At 38.2% G+C, this 26243-nt stretch overlaps 1 protein-coding gene across 8 annotated transcripts in view; it reads left to right on the top strand.

Annotated features, from left to right (window-relative positions):
• The window catches only part of NAA16 (N-alpha-acetyltransferase 16, NatA auxiliary subunit), a 96539-nt gene extending 73152 nt beyond the window's left edge, over positions 1-23387 (top strand). For 4 of the 8 annotated variants that reach the window (XM_039530279.1, XM_039530288.1, XM_039530296.1 and 1 more), the window contains 11 exons: positions 10196-10268; positions 10510-10679; positions 11051-11203; positions 13387-13515; positions 14137-14350; positions 16194-16387; positions 17549-17657; positions 18452-18550; positions 18881-19024; positions 22033-22130; positions 22446-23387. In XM_039530279.1, coding sequence (XP_039386213.1) covers positions 10196-10268; positions 10510-10679; positions 11051-11203; positions 13387-13515; positions 14137-14350; positions 16194-16387; positions 17549-17657; positions 18452-18550; positions 18881-19024; positions 22033-22130; positions 22446-22646 — 1584 coding nt within the window. In that variant the 3' untranslated portion in view covers positions 22647-23387. Of the gene's footprint in view, positions 1-10195; positions 10269-10509; positions 10680-11050; positions 11204-13386; positions 13524-14136; positions 14351-16193; positions 16388-17548; positions 17658-18451; positions 18551-18880; positions 19025-22032; positions 22131-22445 lie in introns of those variants that run through there. The other 4 variants (XM_039530313.1, XM_039530319.1, XM_039530328.1 and 1 more) reach the window with 4 other exon arrangements.
• Positions 23388-26243: the final 2856 nt, after the last annotated feature.

Below are 26243 nucleotides of genomic sequence, written 5' to 3'. Positions count from 1 at the left end.
GGCCTGCTATTTCAGAGACCACATGTCCTAAAAAGAGTACTGCTGAGGCTCCAGGTTCTTTCAATATCAGTGGCCTGTACCGACCAATAAGGCTTTGAGTGACTCTGAGACCCACAGTACCCATCGTGGCTTGGCACCATGAAGACAACAAAAGAGACTTCAGAGCCTCAAGGGGTCTGATACTGACTACAGAACCTACAGCACCATCCATATCCTCTACAGTAAGCAAGGCTACCAGGCACTCAGATCACCCCACGTTCTGAGACCAGAATGCTGCTGGTACTGACATCACTTGGCTTGGATTTTTACCAGCCTCCTCTTACTCAGTTGACCCTAGTACTGCAGGAATTTAGGCTCCCTGAACTCCTCATTTCTGATGAACCTGAGTCCCTTCTGCTCATGAGTACACAGTATCTTTCTTGTCCCCAGTATCAAAGCACTCCCTGGTACACCCCTCCCCCCAGGCAAAAATGCCTTCAATTTCTACTCCCATCAATTTCCCCTCCTCTGGACTATGATGAGGGCAGTTATTCAGACTAAAATCTTTGTGTATGGTTTGCTCAGTTACCAACCAGAGCTCTTACACCTGGATGTTGTTCTGTGACAGAAACTCCAAGATACAGATGTGCAAAGTGCACTCTGCAGGCTCCCTGGTTTTGAACCCCACTGGGTGTCCCCCGCTTCCAGTATGGCCTCCTCAGTCATTCTGGGATCCCTGGGAAGCCTAGGGGAAACAGTACTCTAGTACATCTAAATACTTATTCAGTGTGAGAACTAGCAGAAATAAATGTATATTTTTCCTGATTCCTCCCATCCCTGTCCTCCTTAAGGGGAATTCTTCAAGGAATAAGAGATGTGAGCAGATGAGGAAGCTACTCCTCAGACTAACATATCTTTCTCCTCACCTGACAAGGCATTTATGCTCCCTCCTCCTTTGTGCTCAGACAATTCTAGGCATGAAAAGAATTGCCTATTCCCTGAAAATCCCTTTGTAGAGATCTGAGAGACCCAGCACCAAGCTAGTGGATATCCTCTGTGCTGCCTTTCCTGGTAGGGTAGCTTTACCCATAAATGAGTCCTTTAGTCAAACAAGCCAAGGTGATATGGCAAACCATGGCTACTATGCCCCCAACTTGTAAAAGTGGACAGAAGTAATTTTATTCCATCTAAGGGTTCTTGGTACCTATTCTCAACCCAGCCCCGAGTTCGCTGGTGGACAATGCTATAAATGAATGAAATAGCACCATTTCAGATCCGCACCATTTCAGATCCATACCACCTCAGGATCAGAAACAACTGGACTTACTTATTTGCAAAAGTTATTCATCTGCTACATTATAATTTAGTATTGCTAATTATCAAGCTTTAATAGATAAATATAATTAAACTACACCAAATTAAATTCCTTTATTGTCCATCTGCCTCAAGAACAGTTTGGAATTGTTCTTGCTATCAGCTCGAAATATCGCAAGAACAGCACTGCAAACATCTTTTAATGAAGCTGACAAGGCAGCCAAATCCATGTCCAGCAGTCATCATGGGTTGTGCCCCCTGCCTACAATATTCAGGAATCCCAAGAGAGGTCCAAAATACCATCTAAGATCTCCCCTTTTAAACTGTTCTAATGATTCCATTGATGAGTCCTTCCTCTCTTTGTAGGATTCAGGGGCACCCTCCACTTGCTTGGAATGTAAACCCTTGCAAACAAACCAAAAAAAAAAAAAAGCGTACCAGGCCACAGACAGCACAGAGATTTCACTGTGTTCAATTTCTGGTCTGTTGCAGATCATTAGAACCCGTTAGGAAAAGGCCTCTGTTCCAAAAGAAGAGGCCTCCAGGCTCTACTGTGACAGCCCTTGTCTTTGGGCAAACAACCATTTTGATTCCTTTCGAGGGTTGCAGATCATCAGCTGCATTGTTCTACCCACCTACTCTAGCCCTTTGAGAACATCTTTCTCATTTCTTTCTATTTTGGGAACTAATCACTTCAAAGATGTGGGTTCTGGAGGTTGTAACATCAGATGACTCCATATACTTTGTTTCCATTTCCAATCCCATTCTCTGTCCCTCTTAAGGGCCACTTCTGAGACGGGAAGTCCCTCCTAAAGATATGGCCATGGAGCTAGTTCTTACTCCTGGGGGAATTCTGCACCAAAAAGTTAAAAATTCTGCACATATTTTAAATTCTGTATTTTATTTGTCAAAATAACACAATATAATCACACGAGTTTCAGTTATTTTGGTAATTTATTTCAAAATACCCATCAGCAAGTATGTCTAACAATACAGACAACAACAAAAAAAATACAGGAAATGTTTTTTGATAAATAGATTCCTTACTAGGCATATTAATACAGAACTCTGAGTAATAATTTAAACTACAGTATTGAACTGTATTTCCCGCACCTCTCGAAAGCAGTGCAAAGGCTTGGGGGGGAGTCAGGGGTAATGGAGGAGCTGAGGGAGAGGGAAGTAATTGCTGGGAAGGAGCCTGAGTATGAACTTGAAGGGTTGTTGGGTATGGGTGGGAAAAGTATGCTCAACCCTCAAGAAAATATTCTTTACCTGGGAATTCTCCAGAGGTAGACCCCTTTGGCATTTCCTATTGGTGGTGATGGCAAAGATTTTGTTTGAGGGCAGGTCTGGGTCCTCATTCATTAGTCAATGCCTTTTTATCCCTTAGTCTAGGAACCTGCTGTAGGCCTCTTCTCCAACTCTACTGCTACTCAAAAATCCTGACCAGAATCAGGCAAGACAAAGCCAGAGTTATTCTAATAGCACTAGCCTGGCTGAGACAAATTTAATTCCCATACTTAGTTCTCCTTTCATCTTGCCCATCAGTTTGTTTACCACTAATACCTGATCTTCTGATCCAAAACTTGGAAGGTTCTTTGTCCCAACTTCTCTGTAGTGCGTTTCAAGTCTTGGCTCCTAGATGGCTGTCAGGAATAGAAATGGGCTGTTCAAGAGTGGCAGAAAGTCATCTACTAGAAAAACATATCTATAGAAATGGAAGAGATTCCAACAATGGGGCACATAGTGGGGTCTTTCCCCTCTTGATTCCATTCGGTCACACATTTTGGACTGCTTGTTTGCTTTGGAGAGCTCAGCTTTGACTTCTGTTAAAGTTCATGTAGCTGCTATTACTGTCTTCCATTCTCCAGTGGCAGGATTTTCAATATTTGCTCACCTACTAATCTTGATTCATTAAAGGCTTCACAACTCTTTCCGTATGTCACAGAACCTACCCCAGCATGAGGTCTGAACCTTGTCCTCATCTCCCCCATGAAACCACACTTCAGGCTGCTAGTCAAATGTTCCCTGTTAAATTTGTCTGAGAACTGCCTTTTTAGTGGCAATCTCTTCCTTTAATTAGGGGTGTTAATGGCTGAACCTTCTTCAGTGTCTTTTACAAGGAAGGGTATCTACCAGACCACTTCCTTTTTTTTTTTAATCTCTTCCCCCCGCCCCGGTAACCTCCAATTTCCATAGTAATTTAACATTTAATTCCTGGTTTTTTACTCTTAAGCCTCACTACCCCAAAGAAGAAGCAACTCTTCACGCTTTAGACATTGGAGCATTGGCTTTCTATCTAGCGAGAACTTACACCTTTTAGGACTTCTCACAGATTTTGTTTCTTTCACAGATAGAGTTAAAGGGGGCCCTATCTGAACCCAAAGGCTCTCCAGATGAGTTTCTGGCTGCATTTATCTTATGAGGTTTCTAATTGTTAGCTCCCTCCGACAGTTACAGCCTGTTCTACTGGATCACAGTCTACATCTGCAGTTCTTTTGAAGAATGTTTCATTTGTAGAAGTCTGTGGAGCTGCCACATGGGCTTCAGTTCACACCTTTTCAGACCATTTTTCTCTGGTTCATGCCTCGGGGCAGATGCTGCTTTTGGAACTGCTGTTCTTCAAACGGTCTTAGACTGGGCTGCAAAACACCACCTTTTATAGGTAGTACTGCTTGGGAATCCACCTATAGTGGAGCATCCTCAGGGATGTTATTTGAGGAAGGAGGAGTGGTTACTTACCTTGTATTGTAGCAGGAGTTCTTTGAGATTTGTGTCCCTGTGAATGCGCCACGATCTATCCTCCTTCCCCTTTGTTTCGGAGTCTTTGCCTTAGCAGAAGAGAAGGAACTGAGGGTGGTTTGTCAGACACTGCCCTGTGCCCTCGGTACAGGGCATAGGGATAGCTAGGGCACGTGTGTAGATCAAATGGGCAGTGCTACCAAAAAGACTCCAATCAAAGGAAAAGGGGTTCATGCATGCCTGAAGTGACAAACATCTCTAAGAATTCCAGTTACTGTATAAGGTAAGTAAAAATAAGGAGAGATTAATGTGTGCTTATTACCTTGTTCATTATGCTGCGGACTTAATTTATAGGAACGATGCAGTAGACTGTGTAATGGAAGCTTTACAAATGAGACAAAATAAACTTGCATGACTGTGATTAAATCAGTACATCGCTGTCTCAAGTCAAACTTGACTGTATCAAGTAAATACTTTCATACCCTGGATGTTCTCTCCTTTACACTGTTGAATCCTGAATGTGTCGTCTTGTATTTGATATTCTTCAGACTCTTAGATGGCGAAAGTGAGATTGGATAGTTTTGAAATGCCCTATAAGTGTTTGGTGAGGCTGTGAAAAATTAAGACTCAAGGTGAAGTGTAGCAGCATGAGCTCTGCCAGCAAGTTCTTTCAGTCCTCCAAATCTTGAACAATTTACAGAATTTACAGTTTACAGAGGAGGAAGAATTGAAACTGCTGGGACCTTAAAACATTTTTAGTTAAAAAAATCTCAAGAATGAGAGTTACATAATGTCACTCTTCAGCATCCCACAGAAACCATTTGGGATCATTTGTTCACTGCTACAGAAAAAAACACTTTAAACAGGCTAGAATCTTGGGAAAAATCTTTGCTTTACGGAGTTTGGTGAGAACCAGAATGCATAATGTGTAAGCTGCTTTTGGGAATAGAAAATTGGTAGACAAGTTCACTCACTTTTCTACAGGCTGTCTTTAGAGTCATCTAGACAAGTAATATCTACTTAAGTCTTGTATGGTGCTTTTATATGCTTTATCATTAACCACTAAAAAATACAGCTTATCTAAATTACTAAGAAAGTGCAAAACAATGAAGAGTTAAATTTTAAACACACAAAAACTTAGTACATTTAAACCTCAGATATCAAGATAGATTCCAAAATGTCTGATTATTAGGTATTATCAAGGAAAAGGTCATGACGCAGAATTGCTTTGCTAAACCACCACCTCCTTTTCATGCAAAAATTCCCACAAGACTGACCAACTTTAATTCTTGTGGTCATGAAAAGTAAATCAAGGCTATTATTTTTATGTATTCATTTAATGTATACACTTTATAGTTATAAAATCAGCTATGCTTTGCACACCCCTTTGAGTGTCCATATGATCTTGTAGCTGGCTGCTGTATCTTTCCCCCTTCCCTACTTGTTTAGTCTCCTCTTCATTTGTTGTCAGTCTAGGCAAGACCATATTGATACGTCTACTCTGAACATTTTGTGAGAATTCTTCTTCACTAGTGCATCCCCCTACCTCCGCTATAACAGCAAAAGCCATAGTATGAACAGGATGCAAATGTCTTTATTACCATGTCATTAAGCCATGCTCAAAGCAGCACGTGTGCAGGAAAAAAACACTGACAAATATTCTTCATGTAGAAGAGGCCTTTGTGTCTGCATGGCTGTAATCACATGTTCGTGTGTTCAGTTAATAAATAATCAACAAATGCGTTTATAGAATTTTTTGTGGCCTTTAATTGTAAATCGCAAGACGGATTCAGTCCGAGATTTCACAAAGTACTATGCAGAAATCAACATACATTACTTTTAAAGAATCTCAGTTACTTTTGTTCCAAGTTGCTGGGGCTACCATACAAGAAAATAGAACTGAACATAGTTAGTCTATCTAAGAAGAAAATGTAGATACAGCTGCCCTGTATCCTACGAAATCAGAAGGTAGTGCTTAAAATCTATGCTAAAATGTTAATTGTGCTGATTGTTCCTGAAAATTGTACTGAGGAATACAATATTTATTCAAAACTTTTTTGTATTAATAGCTTTATACAGTAGAAATACTTATTAAGGTTTTATTTGCTGTAAAAAATTGAAAAGGCATTGCTTAAAACTGGTGATCATGGCTGATAAACTAGTATTGTTTAAGTACTTAACAAAATGAAATGCTAAGTTATACAGTGGTGAATTTTTAAAAACTATATTCCTTTTTTCTTCTGTTCTTTGCTTTCATTTACAATTTCATAAAGTAAAATATTGAATAATTTTACTTCAATGCATTAGTCATTTAATTCAGTGATCTAGTTAACCATCTTGAGTGTTTAGCATGATGCAACATATTTTGACTATGCTGTAATACAAGATGTCATTAACTCAGTATTCAGCAGATAGTTTTGTCAATATTTTAACATGTCATTGCAGTCTCTAAAACTGGAATTGGATAGTTATTGTGCTAGTCTCTGAAAGGATTTATTTAAAAATGTTCTTGTCTGTCAAATTGACTAGTTACCACACTAACAGAAGCATATTAATTTCCCCCATGCTATCTCTTACTTAAGAGAACACAGTTTATTTTTCATTACTAGTCCACTCAAGAAGAGCTATTTATGCACAAGAATAAAATAATTAAGAAAATGCATTTGCGTGAATTTTTGGAAATCCATTACCTATTCATTTATAACAAATAACGTATGACTTTAAGATGCATACACATTATTTGCATTTAAGTTTGTACAATAAAAATATATATTTGAGAAACACAAACAATGCAGAGTTTACTTAGGATATAATTGGGCTTTGTTTAGCTTCGTAATTCAATGCTTTCATTTTCAAATATAACTAGCTCATATTTTGATTGAGTAGTACCTGTGAAAACATGTTATATAAATGTCATAAGAGCAAGTTTGGAGCAGGTCATAAGAGCAGGTGCTTTGGAGATCAGGGTGGTAGTTATCCACTCAAGTTTTTTTTGGAATCTACAATTAGTGCAGAATGGGGTGATGTGCTTTTTTAACTGTGGCAGTTGTTTAGAGCATGTTATACCCGTCAAAAGCCTGCATTGGCTTAATAATACTTCCAGACAGAATGCAGGATGCAAACGCTGACCTGTAGCTCTATTTGGTCTAAGTCCTGATTACTATGAAGGTTACCTATTGCAGTAAAGAAGAAATGGGTACTTCTTACTAGAGCAGGGGTGGGCAAACCTTTTGGCCTGAGGGCCACATCAGGGTTCCAAAACTGTATGGAGCGCCAGGTAGGGAAGGCTGTTCCTCTCTAAACAGCCTTGCCCCTGCCCCTTATCCACCCCCTACCACTTCCCACCCCCTGATTGCCTCCCCCCTCAAACCCCTGACCGCAACCCCCCCACTCCATGTCCCCTGACTGCCTCCTCCTGGGACCCCCCACCCCTAACTGCCCCCCTGGGGCCCCAACACCTATCCAAACCCCCCGTCCCTTGACAGGGCTCCCGGGACTCCCATGCCTATCCAACAGCCCTCTGCTCCCTGTCCTCTGACTCTCCTGCGGCACCCCTGCCACTTATCCTACCCGCCTGTCCCTTACCATGCTGCTCAGAGCACCAGGACTGGCAGCCGCGCCGCCCAGCTGGAGCCAGCCATGCCACTGTGAAGTCTAGAGCACTGGGGCAGGCCGGCGGCTCTTGCCGCCGTGCTGCCTGGCAGGAGCTCGCAGCCCCGCCGCCCAGAGTGCTGATGGCACAGCGAGCTGAGGCTGCCGGAAGAAGAACTTAGCATCTTGTTAAAGAGCAAGTGCAATTTAGTACAATCTGTGTCACTATAGGAACCAGAAAATGCTCACATGGGTTCATGAAGCATATTTAGTATTTCTGAAGTCAGTATGAAGATTTAATTCCTCTTGACATAAATAGGCTCAAGCCTCTCAATCTAGTAAAGCTTCTTGACCACAACAAAAATTATCTGAGTTTTTCAGTAGTTAAATGAGAAGAATTTAAAGTCTGGGAGCACTTCAGATTAGTAATGAAAAGCACTAAGGAAAGGTGACTTGTTCTCAGGGGCGGCTCTAGACATTTCGCCGCCCCAAGCACGGCGGCATACCGCGGGGGGTGCTCTGCCAGTCGCCGGTCCCGCGGCTCCGGTGGACCTCCCGCAGGCACGCCGCCGAAGGCTGCCTGCCTGCCGCCCTCCCGGCGACCGGCAGAGCGCCCCCCGCGGCATGCCACCCCAAGCACGCGCTTGGCGTGCTGGGGCCTGGAGCTGCCCCTGCTTGTTCTGTTTGTGTAGTGTAGCTATATATCTCAAACTTGCTGCTTAAGGGGAAACTGATATTTTCGGTATTTTAATATTCTCTTAAAAAAAGAAAAGGGTGGTATAAGAGGTTTTCTGCTGGTCCTTTCAAGGTCCTTTCAACAAATGGAAGGTGGCAGGTCTGACAGCAGTACCAAATATGTTTTCTCTCCTTTGTCTACTTGCCTATGTGGCACTTCAGTACTTTTTCTCCTTCGTTAAAAGTTAGTCCTATGGGGAAAAAAAAAGGGCTAGTATGCAAGTCCTAAGATTTTTTTTTTTAAACCAAAAACATGACTTCAGTTGAGATTTTTCCAAAACTCTCTCTTTATGACCATTCATAAATATAACAATTTTTGAAGAGTTCACAATGGCTTCATGGGACTTTACAGATCCAATCTGAAATAATTTACTTTGAAAAATGAGACTTGATATTTCCTGGCACATTAAGATATGTATGTTTACACCTAAAATAAGCCCTTCTGACCACTTCACTTGGTCTTCTAGAGTGACCTTTAGTTTTTGTGTTTTAGTTCTCATACTTTTAAAAGTATGTCTTCAAAATATTGCACATTTCGTCAGATTTAAATCTTGCTAATTTTGCAGGGTTTTTCCATCATTTATTCTTTTCCTAGTAATTATTTTGTTGTATATAGAGAGAAGATTGTTTTCACTAAACGCCTTCTATGCGTAATAATTCAGATTTCAACTTACATCTTTAGGTGGTGAAAAGCTAATGCGTTTATGTAACTGGTCCATAGTTGTCCCCTCCCGTATGCACCATTCTCAGCCCAAAATTTAAATGCTTTTCAGCATGTAATGTATTTTGTATGCATATTACAACTTTCTGTTCATCTTAATTTCTATTCTTGTTCCCTTGAGAAGTTGGATACTTGCTAGACTTGAAAGGCAACTTTTAATCTCAATTAGCCTAGCTACAAAACAATGAATTGCGCTAAAGAATTTTAAAGCGTTCAGGAGCAGATGCATTACACTACCAAGTTGTCTGCTCTAGAATAGAATCAATTGGTTCTTATGATATTACACAACTACTTTCAGGGAGTATATTTGTGTCAAGATTGTACAATGCAAATTTCAGGTTGTAAGCTAAATTTTCAAAAGAGACTATTGATTTCAGGTGCCTCAATTTTTGGGTGACCAACATTAGACAGTGAAGGGGCCAGATTTTCAAAAAGTGCTGAGTACCAACCTTCTTAAAATCAGGCCTCTTTATTTAGATTTAAAAATCTGAGTCATATAACCAAGGTTCTGACTGCCCTCTTCATTAATAACTCAGTGTTCAGGTAGTCATTTCACAGGGACTCAGCCAGATACCCCTTTCCACCCTTCATCCTTTTGAGAAGCATACTTGCAACCCTCTTCAGAAACAAACCCTCTTCAAGTTGTCTCAAGTTGGGCATTCAAAAATTGAAGTACCTAAAATATTTCCTAAGCAGCCGTTGGGAGGGAGTGACTAATCAAATACAGTTAACTGGGTTTTGATGGTTCATTTTCAAGACTATGTAGTGAGGGAAAAAAATGTAGAACAGCTACCATAGATGAACAAATGGTATCTTGTGAAAGTGATGAAGAACAGAAATTGATGTTTCTGCCCCACACTCCCCGCTACTCTCAGGTGCTCTGCTGGTTCTGCAGGCTGGCCCTGAACCTCATTGCTGTTTCTAGAATACACACATGATCCATCCAATATTTTTCCCAGTTAAGTGTCTTTTTATTGTAGTGTAGTTCCATAAACACTGCTTCAGTGTATTTTTAGGTGATGTGCTATAACTGTAAAAGTGTGAACATGAGCCTATTTCCAACATATATAGTATTTTAAGGCAAACTTTTAAATTTATATTTTTCATATATAGGTAGAAATAATTCAAGAACTTGTTACTGGTTACGAAGCCTCTCTGAAAACCTGTGACTTTTTTAGTCCATATGGTAAGTTTCAATAGACAGGTATTAAAATTACATTTCAGTTACTAATCCCTGTATTAACAGTTATCAATAATTGTTGGAGTGCTGCTGCCTTTTGCCAGAGAATAGTTATCTCTACCTTTTTGCAAATGAAAACAATTTAGCAAATATTTGCTGAATTTATCAAGGTTTTTTTTGTGTTTTTCCCCCAAATGAAGTCTTCAGCCTTATTGGCCACTGTAATTTTATATCTGTTTTGTTACAGAAAATGGAGAGAAGGAGCCCCCAACGACACTACTTTGGGTTCGTTATTTCCTGGCACAGCACTTTGACAAACTTGGCCAGTGTTCATTGGCCTTGGAATACATTAATGCTGCAATTGCAAGCACTCCAACATTAATAGAACTGTTCTATTTAAAAGCAAAAATTTACAAGGTAAAAAAGTTGAATTAAATGTGTGTAATTTTAGGCTATGAGAGGTCCCTTACTCAGTTGAAATTTTCATAAGTGTGATTTTTCTGGTTTTGGGCATGGTCATTTGTTCTGTTTTTTATTTGACACTCTGTTCTGTCAGAAAATGTAAACACACTTTCCAGTTTGTTTATAATATGGAGTAAAACATCACAACTTACAATGAGTGATCATTTTGGAAAGTCCACAGGAAATAAAGACTAAAATCTATCCTTAATATTTCTAAGGTGCTTATAAACCCTGGTGCCAAAGTACTAATACCTATAAATGTCTATATTTAGTCAAAAATATATATAAGAAGGAAAGATAAATGACTTTTTTCCCCCCCATAACAGCATGTAGGTAATCTCAAGGAAGCTGCCAAATGGATGGATGAAGCACAGTCTTTGGATACAGCAGATAGATTCATCAACTCCAAATGTGCAAAATATATGCTTCGAGCAAATATGGTGAAAGATGCAGAGGAGATGTGTTCCAAGTTTACAAGGGTAGGAAATATTATTTTAAAGAGGGGGTTGGTAGTATTTTCATTTTGAAAATCACATATATCAGATGTAATTATCTGATACCATATCTCTGCCAGAGTAACTGATTTGAGTGACAACAGAAATCTATCCATTAGAGAGATGTGTCCATTAAGGTATGCTTGCCTGTGTAATTATAACTTAATATTAGTAATAAGTAATTTTCTAGCAGACTATGATGTAACACAGACGTTACTCCAGAAATGTTTATGCATTGCCACACATACAAGAGTAAGTCACTTTGTGGCACGCACTTGATAGCTGTCTTGTCTTGGAAAATTGTCATTGTCAAGCTGTGTAACTTGGACTAATTGTTCAAGAACAAATCTGCTGCATTTCAAATTGTTCATGTTGAATCCAAGTCATTTGAATAAGACTTAAGCTTCTAAGGGCCGGATTTTCAAAGCTATTTTGGCACTTAAAGATGCAGATAGATATCTATTAGGATTTCAAAAGCACCTAACTAGTGAGTGCCTAATTCCCATTGATGTAACTTGAAAATGGGATTTAGCTTCCTAAACCACTTTTATGCACTCCTGAAAACTTAGCTTGTAGCCCCCTGCTTATAAAGTCCACGATGTCTGCATTCACATGAGTGTAAAAACTAAGGTTCTGCAAAACAGTTTGCATAGTTCCAGAAGTTTAAACAGCACTTCAAAAATACCATTCTCTTACCTAAGGTGCTCACCGCTTGTCAGTTTCCAGAAACTGTAGCAATCCAGAGTGTAGTCCTGAGGTCGGCAACCTCTGACATGCAGCCCGCCAGGGTAAGCACCCTGGCAGGCCAGGCTGGTTTGTTTACCTGCCAGGTCCGCAGGTTCGGCCGATCGCGGCTCCCACTGGCCGCGATTTACCGCTCCAGGCCAATGGGGGTAGTGGGAAGCGGCGGCCAGCACATCCCTTGCCCGTGCCGCTTCCCGCAGCCCCCATTGGCCTGGAGCGGCAAACCGCGCCCAGTGGAACCTGCGATCAGCCGAACCTGCGGACGTAGCAAGTAAACCGGCCCGGCCCGGCCCGCCAGGGTGCTAGAGGTTGCCGACCCCGGTGTAGTCTGATGATTCCCATAAACAGAGTGGGGAAGGATCTGGTTTGATTTAATTTGATTTAGTGTGCTATTTAGTTTTTGTATAAAGTTTTTTGTACTATGGAAAATAAGATGTCTTTTTTTTATTAGAATATCAATGGAAGTCTTTGACTCGTCTGTTGAATAATCTGACTATGAAAGTTTTTTATCTAGATGTTTATTGATATTTTTATCAGCTGACGATATTAATGGAACAGAATTGTAGTATTTTCTTCATATGTAGTAATGCCATCTACCGTATCTATAGTTTAATTGATAAAACAGAATTAAGCCAAAGATACAAGTTATTTAACACTTAACAATCTAATTCTGACATACATTTTAGTAGTGTTTTCCTTTCCTCTTAAGTGTTTTGAGAATTTGGGTTCTTGTATGTCATTATTTTGATAGTTCATAGAACATGCCTTCCAATTTTTTCAGTAGTTTTTATTGATCTAAAATCTTGAAATTTACAAAACACAAATTCTACAATCCTCCTTAATTGATTTTTTTTTAAAATATTCCAAATCCAGAGTATAAAAATTTGTTTGGGGTCAGTAGAGGTACTGTCAACAAACCAGTAAATATACCTGTTGGTTTTAAACTAGCAGGTGCTTCCTCTGATTCAGGCAAAAAATAATAAACTACTCCTTCAGAAACTTAAGGTTTCTCATAAAAATGAGTCTGATATTTCACTGCCTCCTAATCTTAGAAGAGGGAATTGTCCTTTCTTGTTTGATTTAACTTGAAAAAATATTGAGATTTTACCCTGCAAAATGAATTATTTTTCAAGCATATTAATCTGTGACCATGTGGTTTTGCAGAAGTACCACTTAAAGAAACAAGGAGTCTGGAAGAAGAATCAGTGGAGCAAAAGTTTCTTTTTTTCTTATTTTTTTTCTTTTCAGAATGTCACAAGTTATTTAATAAGGGAGGTTTTGCAGTTATAGCCATTTTTTATTGTATTGCAAATGTGTTTATAGATGAATGAATGGTTGTTTAGTAACAAAAGTCATGTGTGAGGGGGGAAAAACAGCAGTTGATAAATTATTGGTTTCACCAGTTATGAATATCTTCATTTTAGGAAGGAACATCTGCTATGGAAAATCTAAATGAGATGCAGTGTATGTGGTTCCAGACTGAATGCGCTTCAGCTTATCAGAGGCTAGCGAAGTATGGTGATGCCTTGAAAAAATGTCATGAAGTGGAAAGGGTAAGTAGGTAAAAAGATTGGTCTGTTTCCTATATACATTTTTTCATAATGCAGTGTAAATATTGATTGCCTCAATCAGTTCAGCATGCCATTCTTCACATTTAAAAATCTTGATACTTCAGTTTTAAAAAATGCTATACAATCAGCGTGTTAACTTAATGGATTACAGATCTTTTTTTGTAATATAATTATTTAAAAAAAACTGAAACGAAAAATCCAATAACCATAAATCTTTTTGACATGCTGTTATCTAAAACTATTCTTACAGTGCTATGTGCCATCTCTCTTCTACCTGTTCAAAAATGTAGACACTGTTTAAAAGCAAAATAAAATGGGGTAGTATTTTCTGATGGAATCGGAACAATAAAAATGCCATTTTCATCAACGGGATGGCGGTTTGTTTGTTGGGTAGATTAAATTAGCTTTCTTTTTTTAAAAGAGATTGAGGGGAGATTTCTCTTAGCTACATTTCTACAGTAAATGTTTCTCTCTTATTTTCCATGTTAGATATGTTGGGGTTGCAAATAATGCTAATTGTTACTCCACTTTGTATCTAGATGGTAATGAACAGAAAATTAGTGAAAGGATTTAAGTATGATCTTCTGTTTTGGGTTTTTTTAGCATTTTTTTGAGATAACAGATGATCAGTTTGACTTCCACACATACTGCATGAGAAAGATGACTCTTCGGGCCTATGTAGACCTTCTGAGACTGGAAGATGTTCTCAGGAAACATGCCTTCTATTTCAAGGCTGCTCGATCAGCAATTGAAATCTACTTGAAACTACATGATAATCCTTTAACCAATGAAAGCAAAGAACAAGAAGTGAATTCAGGTACCTAGGCAGTAATGCAGGCCAATGTGTACATAACACAAATTAAAACTTACTAAGCTAAATAACATTGCATGCTATAAAATTATTATATATTGTACCATACAGAAGTTTTCATTTTCTGCCCTTGAATGTTTGATCAGTGACTGAAAAGAAATAGTCAAGAATAAATTTTATGACAGACAAGCTTTTTTATCAAATTACAAAACTAGTAGTTGAACAAAAGACAGATGTCAGTTGAATTTAGTAAAGCATTTGGTGTATATAAACTACCTTCTAAAAATTCATCTTGTTTTAGATATGAACACCACTACATAGCTCTTAAACCAGGAAAATAATAAATGAAGAGGTAATGATAAAACCATCATGTATTGAGTTTAGGGGAAGGTAGTCAATGGATTGCTGCAGTAATTGGTCTTAGACCTAATGTAGTTAATACCATATATACTCGTTCATTAGCCCGTTCATTTATAAGCCGACCCTCCAAGATGGTTAGGTAAAAATAGCTGTATGACCCTTTCATAAACTGACCCTGTATTTCAGGGGTTGGCAAACTTTGGCTCCTGGCCGTCAGGGTAAGCCGCTGGTGGGTCGGGACATTTTGTTTACCTGGAGCGTCTGCGGGCATGGAGCCCACTCTGCCTGGGGAAAACATACAGAGACATGTAGAGATGTTAGAATTATGTACAGGAAATAAATTGAGCTTCAGCTTGGCAAAATACAAGTGAATACTTCTGGGAAATAATCTGAAACTGGTATTCATTGGGAAAAATATTTTCTCAGTGTAAATGTGAAGGATCTAAGGGGGTAATAATGGTGAGTAAATTAGTTATGAGGGTCTTCAAATGCAGTATGCCTGCAAAACATCTGAAGATTTTACTTCCCACCCATGCACCAGTGGTGCTGCAACTAGAATATTGCATGTGTCCAGAGCATCTTAATGTTGAGACAGCATTGACCAAGGGGAAGAAATTCAAAGATGATTATTTAATATATTTTTTTAAAGGACAGGAAGAATTGACATATGTGAGACCAGTAAATCCTTGTCCTCCCTTCAGAGTATAATAAATTGCACAATATATCGTGTATAACAAGATGCATGTTTTATAGCACAGCTCAATGCACTTATGTCACTTTTCCTTTCTCCGCCAAGTTGTCTGTCTGTTTATAGTGTAAGCTCCTCTATGAAGCACCTAGTACATTAGCTGTATATAAATTTATGCTATATAATAGTTATACTACCTTCCAAGTTAATTTTAAGTCTATGCACTCAAAGGGTGCAAACACTCCGGTGTAATATGAATGTTTTAGGAGGCTTCCAGTAGATATTACCAAGAGCATTAAGATGATATTGAACTAAGGGTAATAGGTGAATTTAAGTTTAGCCTCCAAGAAAAATGTCATCCACCTTTTGTTGGACCACCTGAGATCTTTGGATGAAAGGCACTATATGAGTACAAACTGTTCTAATGTCCCAGGATGTAAATAATATAATGGGATTTCCAAACTTCGCATTTCATCTGACTCATGGTTTAAATGAATAATTCTAAGTTTCTGGACTTTCAGTTTTATATTATTTATATAAACCTTGGCATTTAAGATACAAAATGTTTTGTGTTGGATGTGTAATGTCCAGTAACATTAGACTACATAGTAATTGGTGCATTTTACTGATAAGTGAAAAGGTTTCTTTTTGAAATTTTTGTATAAATACATCTCTCCTTTCCTTATATGAAAAGTCAAGAGATGCCCATATATTGTTTGAGGAAAAACCAAGATTATTATTGAAATTCTGAGTCTATGTATAAATCAGAGGTTAAATTAAACTATTTTATTTTATCTATAGAAAACCTTTCAGCCAAAGAACTGAAAAAAATGCTTAGCAAGCAGAGAAGAGCACAGAAGAAAGCTAAACTTGAAGAGGAGAGAAAGCATGCAGAAAGAGAACGACAGCAGAAAACTCAAAAGAAAAAAAGAGATGAGGAAGAGGAGGAAACTAGTGGTCCCAAGGAAGAATTAATTCCTGAAAAACTGGAAAGAGTAAGCATTGTGTTACTTGTTATGTAAAATGTATGGCAGTTTCATTTTATGATATTCTCTTTGGCAACCCCATCCCCACACAGTTCTGGAAGATTGTAACATGGGAAATATCCTTTTAAAGTGAGATTTAAAAATCCTTTTAAAGGGACAAATCAATTTGTCATTTTTGTACAAAACAAATTTGCCTACCATTTTTATAACACTTTTAATTAAATAAAAGATAACAGAAAAAATTGTAGTTCACTTTCACCAGTAAGTTTTAGGTTGTGCATTTGATAGCACTTTGTTGATAACTGTAGGGTTTTAAAAACAAACAAACAAACAAAAATCCCTTAGTCCGTGCCCCAAAAAGCGCACGGTCTAAAACAGCAGGTGGAATCAGAGGGAGCACAAGGAAACAATGAGACGATGCTGGTTAGCATGATAGGCAGTGGTCTTGGCACATCAGCTACCTAGCCATTGTCAAGTTTTTGTAGGTACTGTTCTTCTGTACAGCCAGTGTTCCTTGTCGTTTATATAGGTCTTTCACACAGCAACAGAGTAGAGAAAAGATAGGAAAATGTGATTGACAGCCACAAAATTTGACATGCGGACTTAAGTACGTTTGTAAACATTTGAAACTATTTTTTTATTATGAATTAGTTCAGGTGTTTGTTCTTGTTACCACTATAGATGATATTAGTTAGAAGGTACCCATCTGAAATACATGGCGGTAATGCCACATGTAGCTATAATCACCCTGGGATCAACTTAAAATGGTCAAAAGAGAGCAGTGATATATAAACTGTTTCTTCAAATACATTTTTCTTGGTTCAGTTTACTTCAGGCAGATGTCGTCATGGTTTACTGGTTGGCTGTGTGATCTCAAACTCTGTAGATAATTCATTCTTGGGTATAAATGAAGATTTTTCTGTTTTGTGCCAATACTCTAGAAATCAGATAGGTGACTGAAGCACTCTTTTGCTTGCTGTGCATAGTGGGACCACGACAGGGGTGTGATTTTTGTTTGTTCGTTTGTTTTTTGGTTCAAAAAACAAAAGGGCTAATCTGTCACTGAATGGTGGTTGAGCTTCATGGAAAGCTTCATCTTTTTAAAAGATGTATGTTAGTGATAGATGCCTCCTTTTTATGTAACTTGAATTTCGTCTTCTGTTAAAACAGGTCAAAAATCCATTAGAGGAAGCTATTATGTTCCTTATGCCACTTAAGAATCTTGTTGCAGATAACATAGACACACATCTGTTAGCATTTGAAATATACTTTAGAAAAGGTAAAGTATATGTAAGTTTTAATTTTTTTCTCCAAATGTTCTAATCCTTTATTTCAGCCTATTTTTACCCAACTCTAGTTTACATTTACTGACATACTGAGACAAGAGTTTCCATCATGCCCAGCGTTAATGGATAAATATTACAGAAAATTTCATGTATGCCATGTCACCTTTTTTTGGCAGCACATAATTTATTCTTAAAACTGACATTAAGAATAAAGGAATTTGTGGTTATATGCTAATTAGATGTGATATGGAGGAAAAATATTTCTAGTTGTAATTCTTCAGTAATTAAAAAAATTAGACTAATGTACCTGATACAATGTTGCTAATAATAGTGAGCAGCAGTTCTTTTATAATGGAATGATGTTAGGGGCTGCCACAATGTTATATGTATTTTATATCTGGGTATTGAGAGTACAGATATGACAGTTCTGTGTAAGACTTAGTGTTTCTAATATTTGCATTAGATTTACTAATGAAACTACAAAGTATTTGGGGAACATAACTTTCTGTAAAAGCTAGGCACCTAAATATTATACTTATTTTACATGGTTGCTGGATTTTTCAGAAAACATTGCTATCATCACTTTGTGTAAAAAAAACTGAATTTTTTTTAATTTCTGAAAAGAGATGAGTAAAAAATGTACCTAACTTATTTTTTTAACTAAATCTAAAGGTTTTGGGCATTTTGGGGTATGTTTATGAGAAAGTTAAGGGAAAGGAACACAAAAAGTTAGAGAGACGTATATAACCTTGTTTTGGGGTTTTTTTGGTTCTTGTTTTTTGCACAGGAAAGTTTCTGTTAATGTTGCAGTCTGTCAAGAGAGCTTTTGCTATCAACAATAATAACCCATGGCTACATGAATGTTTGATTAAATTCTCTAAATCTGGTATGTACAATGAAACCACTGTAGATATTTTATAGTGTCTAAATACTATAGAAACACTAAAATATTTAAAATAAAATAGACACACATGGCAAAAAAATGGCATTATTTATATACAAAGTGTTCAGAATTTCATCAGAACCTACTGATGCCATTTAATGTTTTGGTGAAAACCAAAGATGGTAAAATATTGACTTCTGTAATACTGATTTCAATCATAAAGTGTGCTTGTGTGTGTGTATGTGTACACACTAAAGTGGTGTATTTCCAGATGTGAAGTTTCTCTGGAACAATAGCAGCAACAGTAACTTTTTCTGCTTTTTTTTCCCTAAGTATCTGATCATAGTAATCTCCCAGAAATTGTGAACAAGGTCCTAACTCAAGAAATGCAGAAAATCTTTGTTAACAGAGATTTGGAAAGTTTTAATGAAGAGTTTCTCAAATATAATGCTACCTCCATTCTGCATCTGCTCTCAGGTTTGTTTATTCTGATGCTATGAAAATGTTAAATGATGGTAAATAATCAAGTTAATGTCTTTCTCTGTCCTTAATTCCAATCAGAATATGTCAGAGGCTCAGATGCAAATTATTTTTGACATTTCTGTTTGTTTGAAGGGCTTTAACAATCCAATTGCCCACTCTCTGCCTCATGTGGGAAGCTTTCTGTTTCTACAGGATTTATTTTAAAAGAAAACATAAGATTCTATCCCTTATGGTCTCAAAATACCTTTGTTATGTAAACAATCCTCCCTCCTTATTTTCCACTCAGCTGGAGTGCCTCTGCTTCTGCTCATAGCTTTTCAGAGCAGCAGCATCAGAATGAAAAAACAAGACTAGTAACTTTTACTGCTGTTATTCACAAAACTAGGTAATGATGGAAAAGTCAAGAATTTGTCAATTTTACACTGCTCTTGTGGCTGCTTAGGAGTGGTCAGTTAAGATACTACGTGGCAGTAGGAGACACAAAACAACTTGGGGGTAGGGTAGAGGAGTGGAGTGGCCAGAGGCTCTGGATAAAAATAGTATAGAGTAGAACTCTCCTCCTCAGGAAGGTAGTGGCATGAGTGAGAGGAAAATAAAACTTCTCCCTTCCAGCAGCTTGAGAGTGAGAAAAGTCTTCACATTTATCAGACATATATGGTGGGATCCATGAAGGGACATAGGCATTGCAATATTGAGCATCAGAGCACCTAACTTTTAGATGCCTGGAAAATCACAGCAATAACACTGCAATCCACAAAGCCAAGTCACTTAGGCTCCTATACAATGAATGGGGACAGATCAGTGCCTAAGAATATAATCCACAAAACCTAGCATGCTAGATGGGGAGCTGTGTAGGTAAGCCAGTAGAAGATACTGAGAAGCGTGTGGGCTGTGGCCTCACCCTCTCATGGAAATAGATACTTCCCTGCAGCCTGGACCCATGTGCCTGTCTCTGCTTGCAATCCACAAACAGGATCTCCTGGAGTCACCTAAGTTACTTCTTGCAGGAGTGAGTTAGAGGTCTGCCTCATTCCACACAAAACAGGAGGAGGAAGAGGTGACCACCTTATAACTTTTAGCCCACTGGTTACAGCATTTGCCTAGGAGGTAGAAGACCCAGGTTCAATTCCCCTGTCTCTTTCAGAGGGTGGAGGGAGGGATTGAACAGGGGGTCTCCCACCTCTCAGGAGTGTGTGCTGACAATTGAGCTATGGGATATTCTGATGTGGGGCTCCCTCAGTCTACCTTAGTTGAAACTGTTCCACTGTAGATAAATAATGAGCGACTAAATCAAGGGGACTGGACCCAGGACATCCCGGGCAGGTGCCCTAACCCCTGGATTTACAAAATCATATTCTCATTCTCTCTCTCTCTCGCCCATTGACTGTTTCACTGTGGATAAGACTATTTAAGTCATTAACAGTCCAGTGGTTAGGGTACTTGATGTACTGCACACCCAGTACTGGGATCTGCAAGGCAAGCTGGATGGTTCTTTCCTTCTTGGGCATTGTAGGCTGATGGGCTAAATCACCATCCTGGGGAATACAAGTGGCCACACCCTGTTCACTTTCTAGCCTGTGCTTGAGGGCTGTTTATTCTGCAACATAAAAAAAATTGAAACACGAAACAACAAAATAGTAGTCCTGTTCCCTACCTATGTTATGGGTCCTCTGACCTTTGGCAGCTTATTAGTCAGGACTTCCTCAGGGCTACTTGGCCCCTCACAATCCTCTTCTGCAGCTACAGGGGATTGTAGTCCCAGGCTCTCACATGGAGCCTGGGGTCCTCCCTCATTTATATCTCTCAGCTGGGAATCATCAGCCCCAATCATGTGATGCTGCCCAGCTGGGTTGGCTGATTCCCAGCAGCTGCCCTCTGGACTCCTCTCTAGAGCAAGGCTGGCTGCTCCAGGGCTGCCCTGGCTCTTTAAGAGGTAAACCACCCTGTTAAGGGCATCATCACTAGTAAGATTCTGCAAGCTAAATCAAGCCCTGTGCTACCTCATAGTCTTCATTGGACTTAAATAAATGTAAATAATTTAAATGTAATGAATAATTATTAATGATTCCACAAGAGAGAACATATTCCAGTTCATCCCTTCTTCGGTGTTCTGTTCTGTAGAGCAATCAGGAATAAAAAGCTATAAAAACTTACTGAGAAAAGAATATAGTAAGCAAATATGAGACTGAATTACAGACAAGGAATGGATCTGAGTAAGATGGTGCTGCTTTTACCTAGTTACTTTTTAGGTCAAAACCATACTTTTTATATTTTTTCTTGCTAGCAGGTTGTGTGCTTATTTGGTTTGTGTGTGTTGCATATTTGGGAGAGGGGAAATGTCTGTTCATGCCATTGGACTTATTCCTGTAGGATGCCAAATTACATAAATTTGTAATCTTCTGATAAGTCACTTAAAGACCTGTCATACCTGCCAACACAATTAATTATCATTATTCTAGCAGCTCACCTTAACTCCAGAGCTTTGTAAAAATAATTCACAATAGTTCTGAAAGGACCAGTTCCTTTATCATTGTAGGGTGCATCTCAACTAGCATGCTGACTTGAATGACTTAGTTATCTAGATATTGTTTCCCTGTTCTGCCTGTTGACCTCTCTTTCCTTATTAACTCTTGCCTCAGGCATCCTATTTCTATTAACATTTTAGTGAAAACTTGAAGAAAAGTTTCCAGTGAGCATTTCATTTTTGTCAGTAGCGAAGCTACAGCTTTACTTTATCCTTATGCTCTTAATGTACTAGCAAATATTTTGCTGGGTCATCACTTATAATAAGTAAAATGTGAAAATATAATTTTCTTATACAAAATATAGTGGATGGAAAATTGAGATGTTCTAAAATCTGTAGAAAGCCCCAATCCACAATATCTTTCTTTTTGTTTTTGGATTGTTTTCTGTATCAGTTTACAATTTTACAATAAATCAAGTTTTGTACTTGTATGTTGTCAGTATCTAAACAAATATGGGTTTTTTTTCTTATGCTTAAGGTGCTAAGATGATGTATTTCCTGGACAAATCAAGACAAGAGAAAGCTATTGCTATTGCTACTAGATTAGATGAAACTATGAGAGACAAAAATGTGAAGGTAAACTAACTTAATTGTAACCTCTTTGTATATTTAGGGACAAAGTAGGCTGTCTTGAGCATGTTATGCGAAGCACAGGATACATGTACACAGTTAATTTTTCTGAATATTGATTATTAATATTAAAAGGATATTTTTATTTTGGTTAAAATTATATTCTTGATGTCAGACCTCTGTAAACAAGGACAATGACACTTATTGCCAGCAGAGGGCACAGCATTCATTAATCATGCAAGCAAGATTTAGAGAGCCCCATGTTTTCTTTGGTAATAAAATAGTCTAGACTAAATTTAACTGTTGCTCTTGTTTCTTTAGACTTTAACAAAGGTTTTCAAGGCACTGCTTGATGGCAGCTTCGGAAGCTGCCACACCCAATATGAAGAGTATCGGACAGCATGTCATAAACTGTTTCCTTTTACGTCTGCCTTTATGCCTGCCACGAATGAGGATGACAGTAGCTTTGCATCAGTGAACCATACAGCCGTTAACCATGATGTGCTGTCCAATGAAATTTGAAGTAGTGTACAAATAAAATATTTGACTATACCTACAGACTGGTGGGATGCAGATCAGGTTTACTTTTCCAGGATGCAGTTTTTATATCTTACAGGTATAAAATGAAGTATTTGAATGGTTACATGAAAAATGGAGTATGCTATTCGCGTGATTTTCATTCAAAAAGAACTGCCAATGTTTATGTAAACATTATCTCTAATCAACCTTTGTCATGTTTATTCTTGTACTGTTTTAAGTCTTTTAAAATCCCCAAATTCAACAACAAAATCCCCAAATTATGGACATTAAAGACTGCTTTCACCTAAGTGTTGTTACATATAGAAGTAAGTATAATAATTTCTTGGTAATGAAGTTATCAGTTGAGCAGATTTTAGCAAATTAAGACTGAAAAGTGCTGCTTGTTTCATCTCCTCATCTTTTTCTGTTTGTTTTGGTTTCTTTAATTTTGGTCATTTTGGTTTCTTTTGAAGCACATAACTGTAAATGTTGGCTGTTTGCATGTTTCTTGTCAATTCTGTGTCTTATATGGAACTAATGCTGGTGGGTATGGAGGTTTGGTTAAATATTGATAAGAGTTTTCAAAAACTTTTTTTTCTTTCTACCTTTTGGTCCATAACTATTGTTTCCTTACGTTTTTGAATGGTTTAACATTTTAAAGAACAGTTGAGTACATGTAATTCCCTGAAATAATAGTGAATAAGATCCTGTTTAGATACCATTGTCTGTCTGCCTGTCTTCTTTCTTTTTTCACTGCCACTTATTGGTTTGGAAAAGCTACTCCAATTTTGGGCAGATGCATAAGGTACAATAATGGGGAATATGGTTCTCCTCAGGATCATAAAAATTCACTGGTAAGTTTACTGTATACCTCCATTAAAAGTCTTAGGTGTGGACTTATAGCCGATAAATGTAATACTTCTCTTGCCTAAATACTATTGCTTTAAGTGCTACAAAAGCAACTAGTAGTTGAGGAGTGCATTTTATATTTAAAAACTATTTAAGGGAGCACAAATAGGCTGACTACAAATCACAATGAACCTCTTTCTTATTCTGTGTTCTGGTGCATTAACTAATAAGTGCGTAAAATACACAACACATCAAAATGAAAGTCTGAACTTAATATAGCTGTTTTAAAGCATAATATTGCGGGACAAAATGGCTACATATGACAGCTTTGCATTCTACAAGAACTGCTATCAAAACCTAAATATACTGTGGCTTGTACAGAAAATACATTTTCTGGAAACGGCAATGGAATCATTGAATCAGATTTGTTTTTATTTCACTGTAATGTAAATATTTTCAGTAATGTTAACTAGCCTCTCTAAGGCTAATATAAGTTCATGAAGGGGGATTTTATTAAGGCAAATAAACTGTTCTAATTAAAATGGACTCCTTTGTGTGTCATCTGTTTAGAGTCAAAATTGTTGAATGAAAAACTCACTGTAAAATAATGCCAACATATGTTATGCTGTAATAAATTATTTTGTACACACTTGCCTTTGGTTTTAATTTTTTGCAGATTCTGTGGCCACACAATTTTAAAGTAGAAAATCCATTCAACATAAATTAGTTTTTCTCTTTGAATGGTACTAGCCTCAATTCCATGAATCCTATGTAAGTTGTGGAAAAAATAATTCCTGCACCCACAACCTCATAGATGTTTTGGTAACTGATTTCTCTGAGAGACCTCTACAAGCACCTTTTGTCTCATCGGTTTTCTTGCCCAAAACCAACATTCATTATGCCTTTAGGTGGGAAAGTAGCCAATGTATAGATGACGCAAGCATACGCAGGGAAAAGCATCTGTCTGCAGTTATGTGCCATTGAGCCAAAGCACCCTTAGAATCTGTTTGCTTCTAAGCAGGTGTAAGTCAGTTGGCTCACCCAGCATTCACTTTCAATATTTTTGGCCTGGAAACTGGTATCCAAATGGATGAAGGTGTAATCGAACACCTAATAAAGGCAGCAGTACTATAGATACAGGTATAAGGTGATAGGAATGCCACTGGGATCTGCTTTTCATCTTGATCTCATAAATCTTGAATAACCCTAGCCTTACCCCCAAGACAGAATATTCATAGCACCGTGTCAACATTCTGTAACCTAAGAAAGCAGTAAGAACATATAGTGTAAAGAACAAACATCATTGGCAGGTAGATAAACTAGGTATGTGGTTTTCAAGCTTCCAGAATGGTTGGAGCCCCTGTGAAGGAGTTTATTAATTGTAATAATCGAATCCCTCCATTCGCCTCTGCTCTTTCTGGACCTGCTGTAGGGGTTGAGGCTAGCTAAGCTTTCTTCATGGCTGGGATTACAGGTTCAAATTGGTCTGTATAATAGCTTCTGACCATTCTACAGACCGCTGCAGAGGAAGGCTAGGGTGCTGTAGGAAGGATAATACATTTACAGAGGTGTCAAGAATTGGCTCCTGTCTGAAAATCTTTTTGGAAATGCAGTAATTTTAAAGACAAAAATGTCAGGCCTAACAAGGATGGTAACCGCCTCCATGGAGGGGATGTATACCATCAAAAGCTGTTGCACATGAATTCAAAGAATGTTTATGTACAGAGAATTTTATTTATAAATATATATGCTAATTGTATGTATTCTATTGTAAGTTTGCCTCAGCTTTCTACTAAATTCTAACATGATTAAACTATAGCTGTTATACTTTTGTTCTCCTTTCCTTTTTCCTTCACTTTGCTTTCTATTGTATACTTGATTTTTTTTATTCTTGCTTCCCACCCTCCTTTCTCCATTTCTATTTCCTTCTCATCCATTTCTTTTTTGCTCTTCCTTTATCTTTATCCCCATTTGTGTGACTTCACTCAAACTCCACTTATTACTCCACAATCAGCAATCTCTAATCCTACTTCCCTTCTGTCCGTTTATCCCACAATACCTTTCTTCAGCAATCATGGAGTTCCAGGAATTTTGGGGTAGTACAGCACCAGCGCAAGGTCTATGATTACGGTTCCTAGTTTCTGTGCTAATACAAATAATTAAAACCGGATTTCTCCTTTCTGTAGTAACATTATCCATAAAGATCTGAACTATACCCTCTGGGCCAGCATATTCTGGCATTTCCATCAAACTTGAAGTGAACTCTGACTCTCACAGATAGCATCAAGTCCGGCAGCCTCAGATTTGTGCTGCCCAAACCATTCTCTCCAGTCTAACAACTCTCCCTACGATTTACCTCAAGCTTCACCTTCCCTTCATTTTGCCTCCAAAGCATATAGCTGATCTCAAATTCAAAAACATTAGATCTTTTGAGATGAGAGAGGCAGGCCCTCGGCTTCTCAGGTGAAGCAAGAACTGAGATCAGGGTAATTCCTAGTTTCCTACCTCTCCTCTACTGAGGGAGCAGGAGGATGTGGAGTGTGGATTTAGCTCTTGTAGCACACAACAATGACAGAGTTGTGTGCTACATGTCATATACTATCCGGCAAACTTGGTGTATATTCTACTGCAAGGCTCCTGCAAGGTCTGTGACACTGGGGCAACAGACTAGAAATTCATTTAAGAACATAAGATTGGCCATATGGGGCCAGACTAAAGGTCCATCTAGCCCAGTATCCTGTCTTCCAACAG

The sequence above is a fragment of the Mauremys reevesii genome, linkage group 1 (genome assembly GCF_016161935.1).
Source record: "Mauremys reevesii isolate NIE-2019 linkage group 1, ASM1616193v1, whole genome shotgun sequence".
In the NCBI taxonomy this organism is placed as follows: Eukaryota; Metazoa; Chordata; order Testudines; family Geoemydidae; genus Mauremys; species Mauremys reevesii.
The sequence above is the reverse complement of the archived record's forward strand: the minus strand, read 5'-3'. Positions and strand labels throughout refer to the sequence as shown.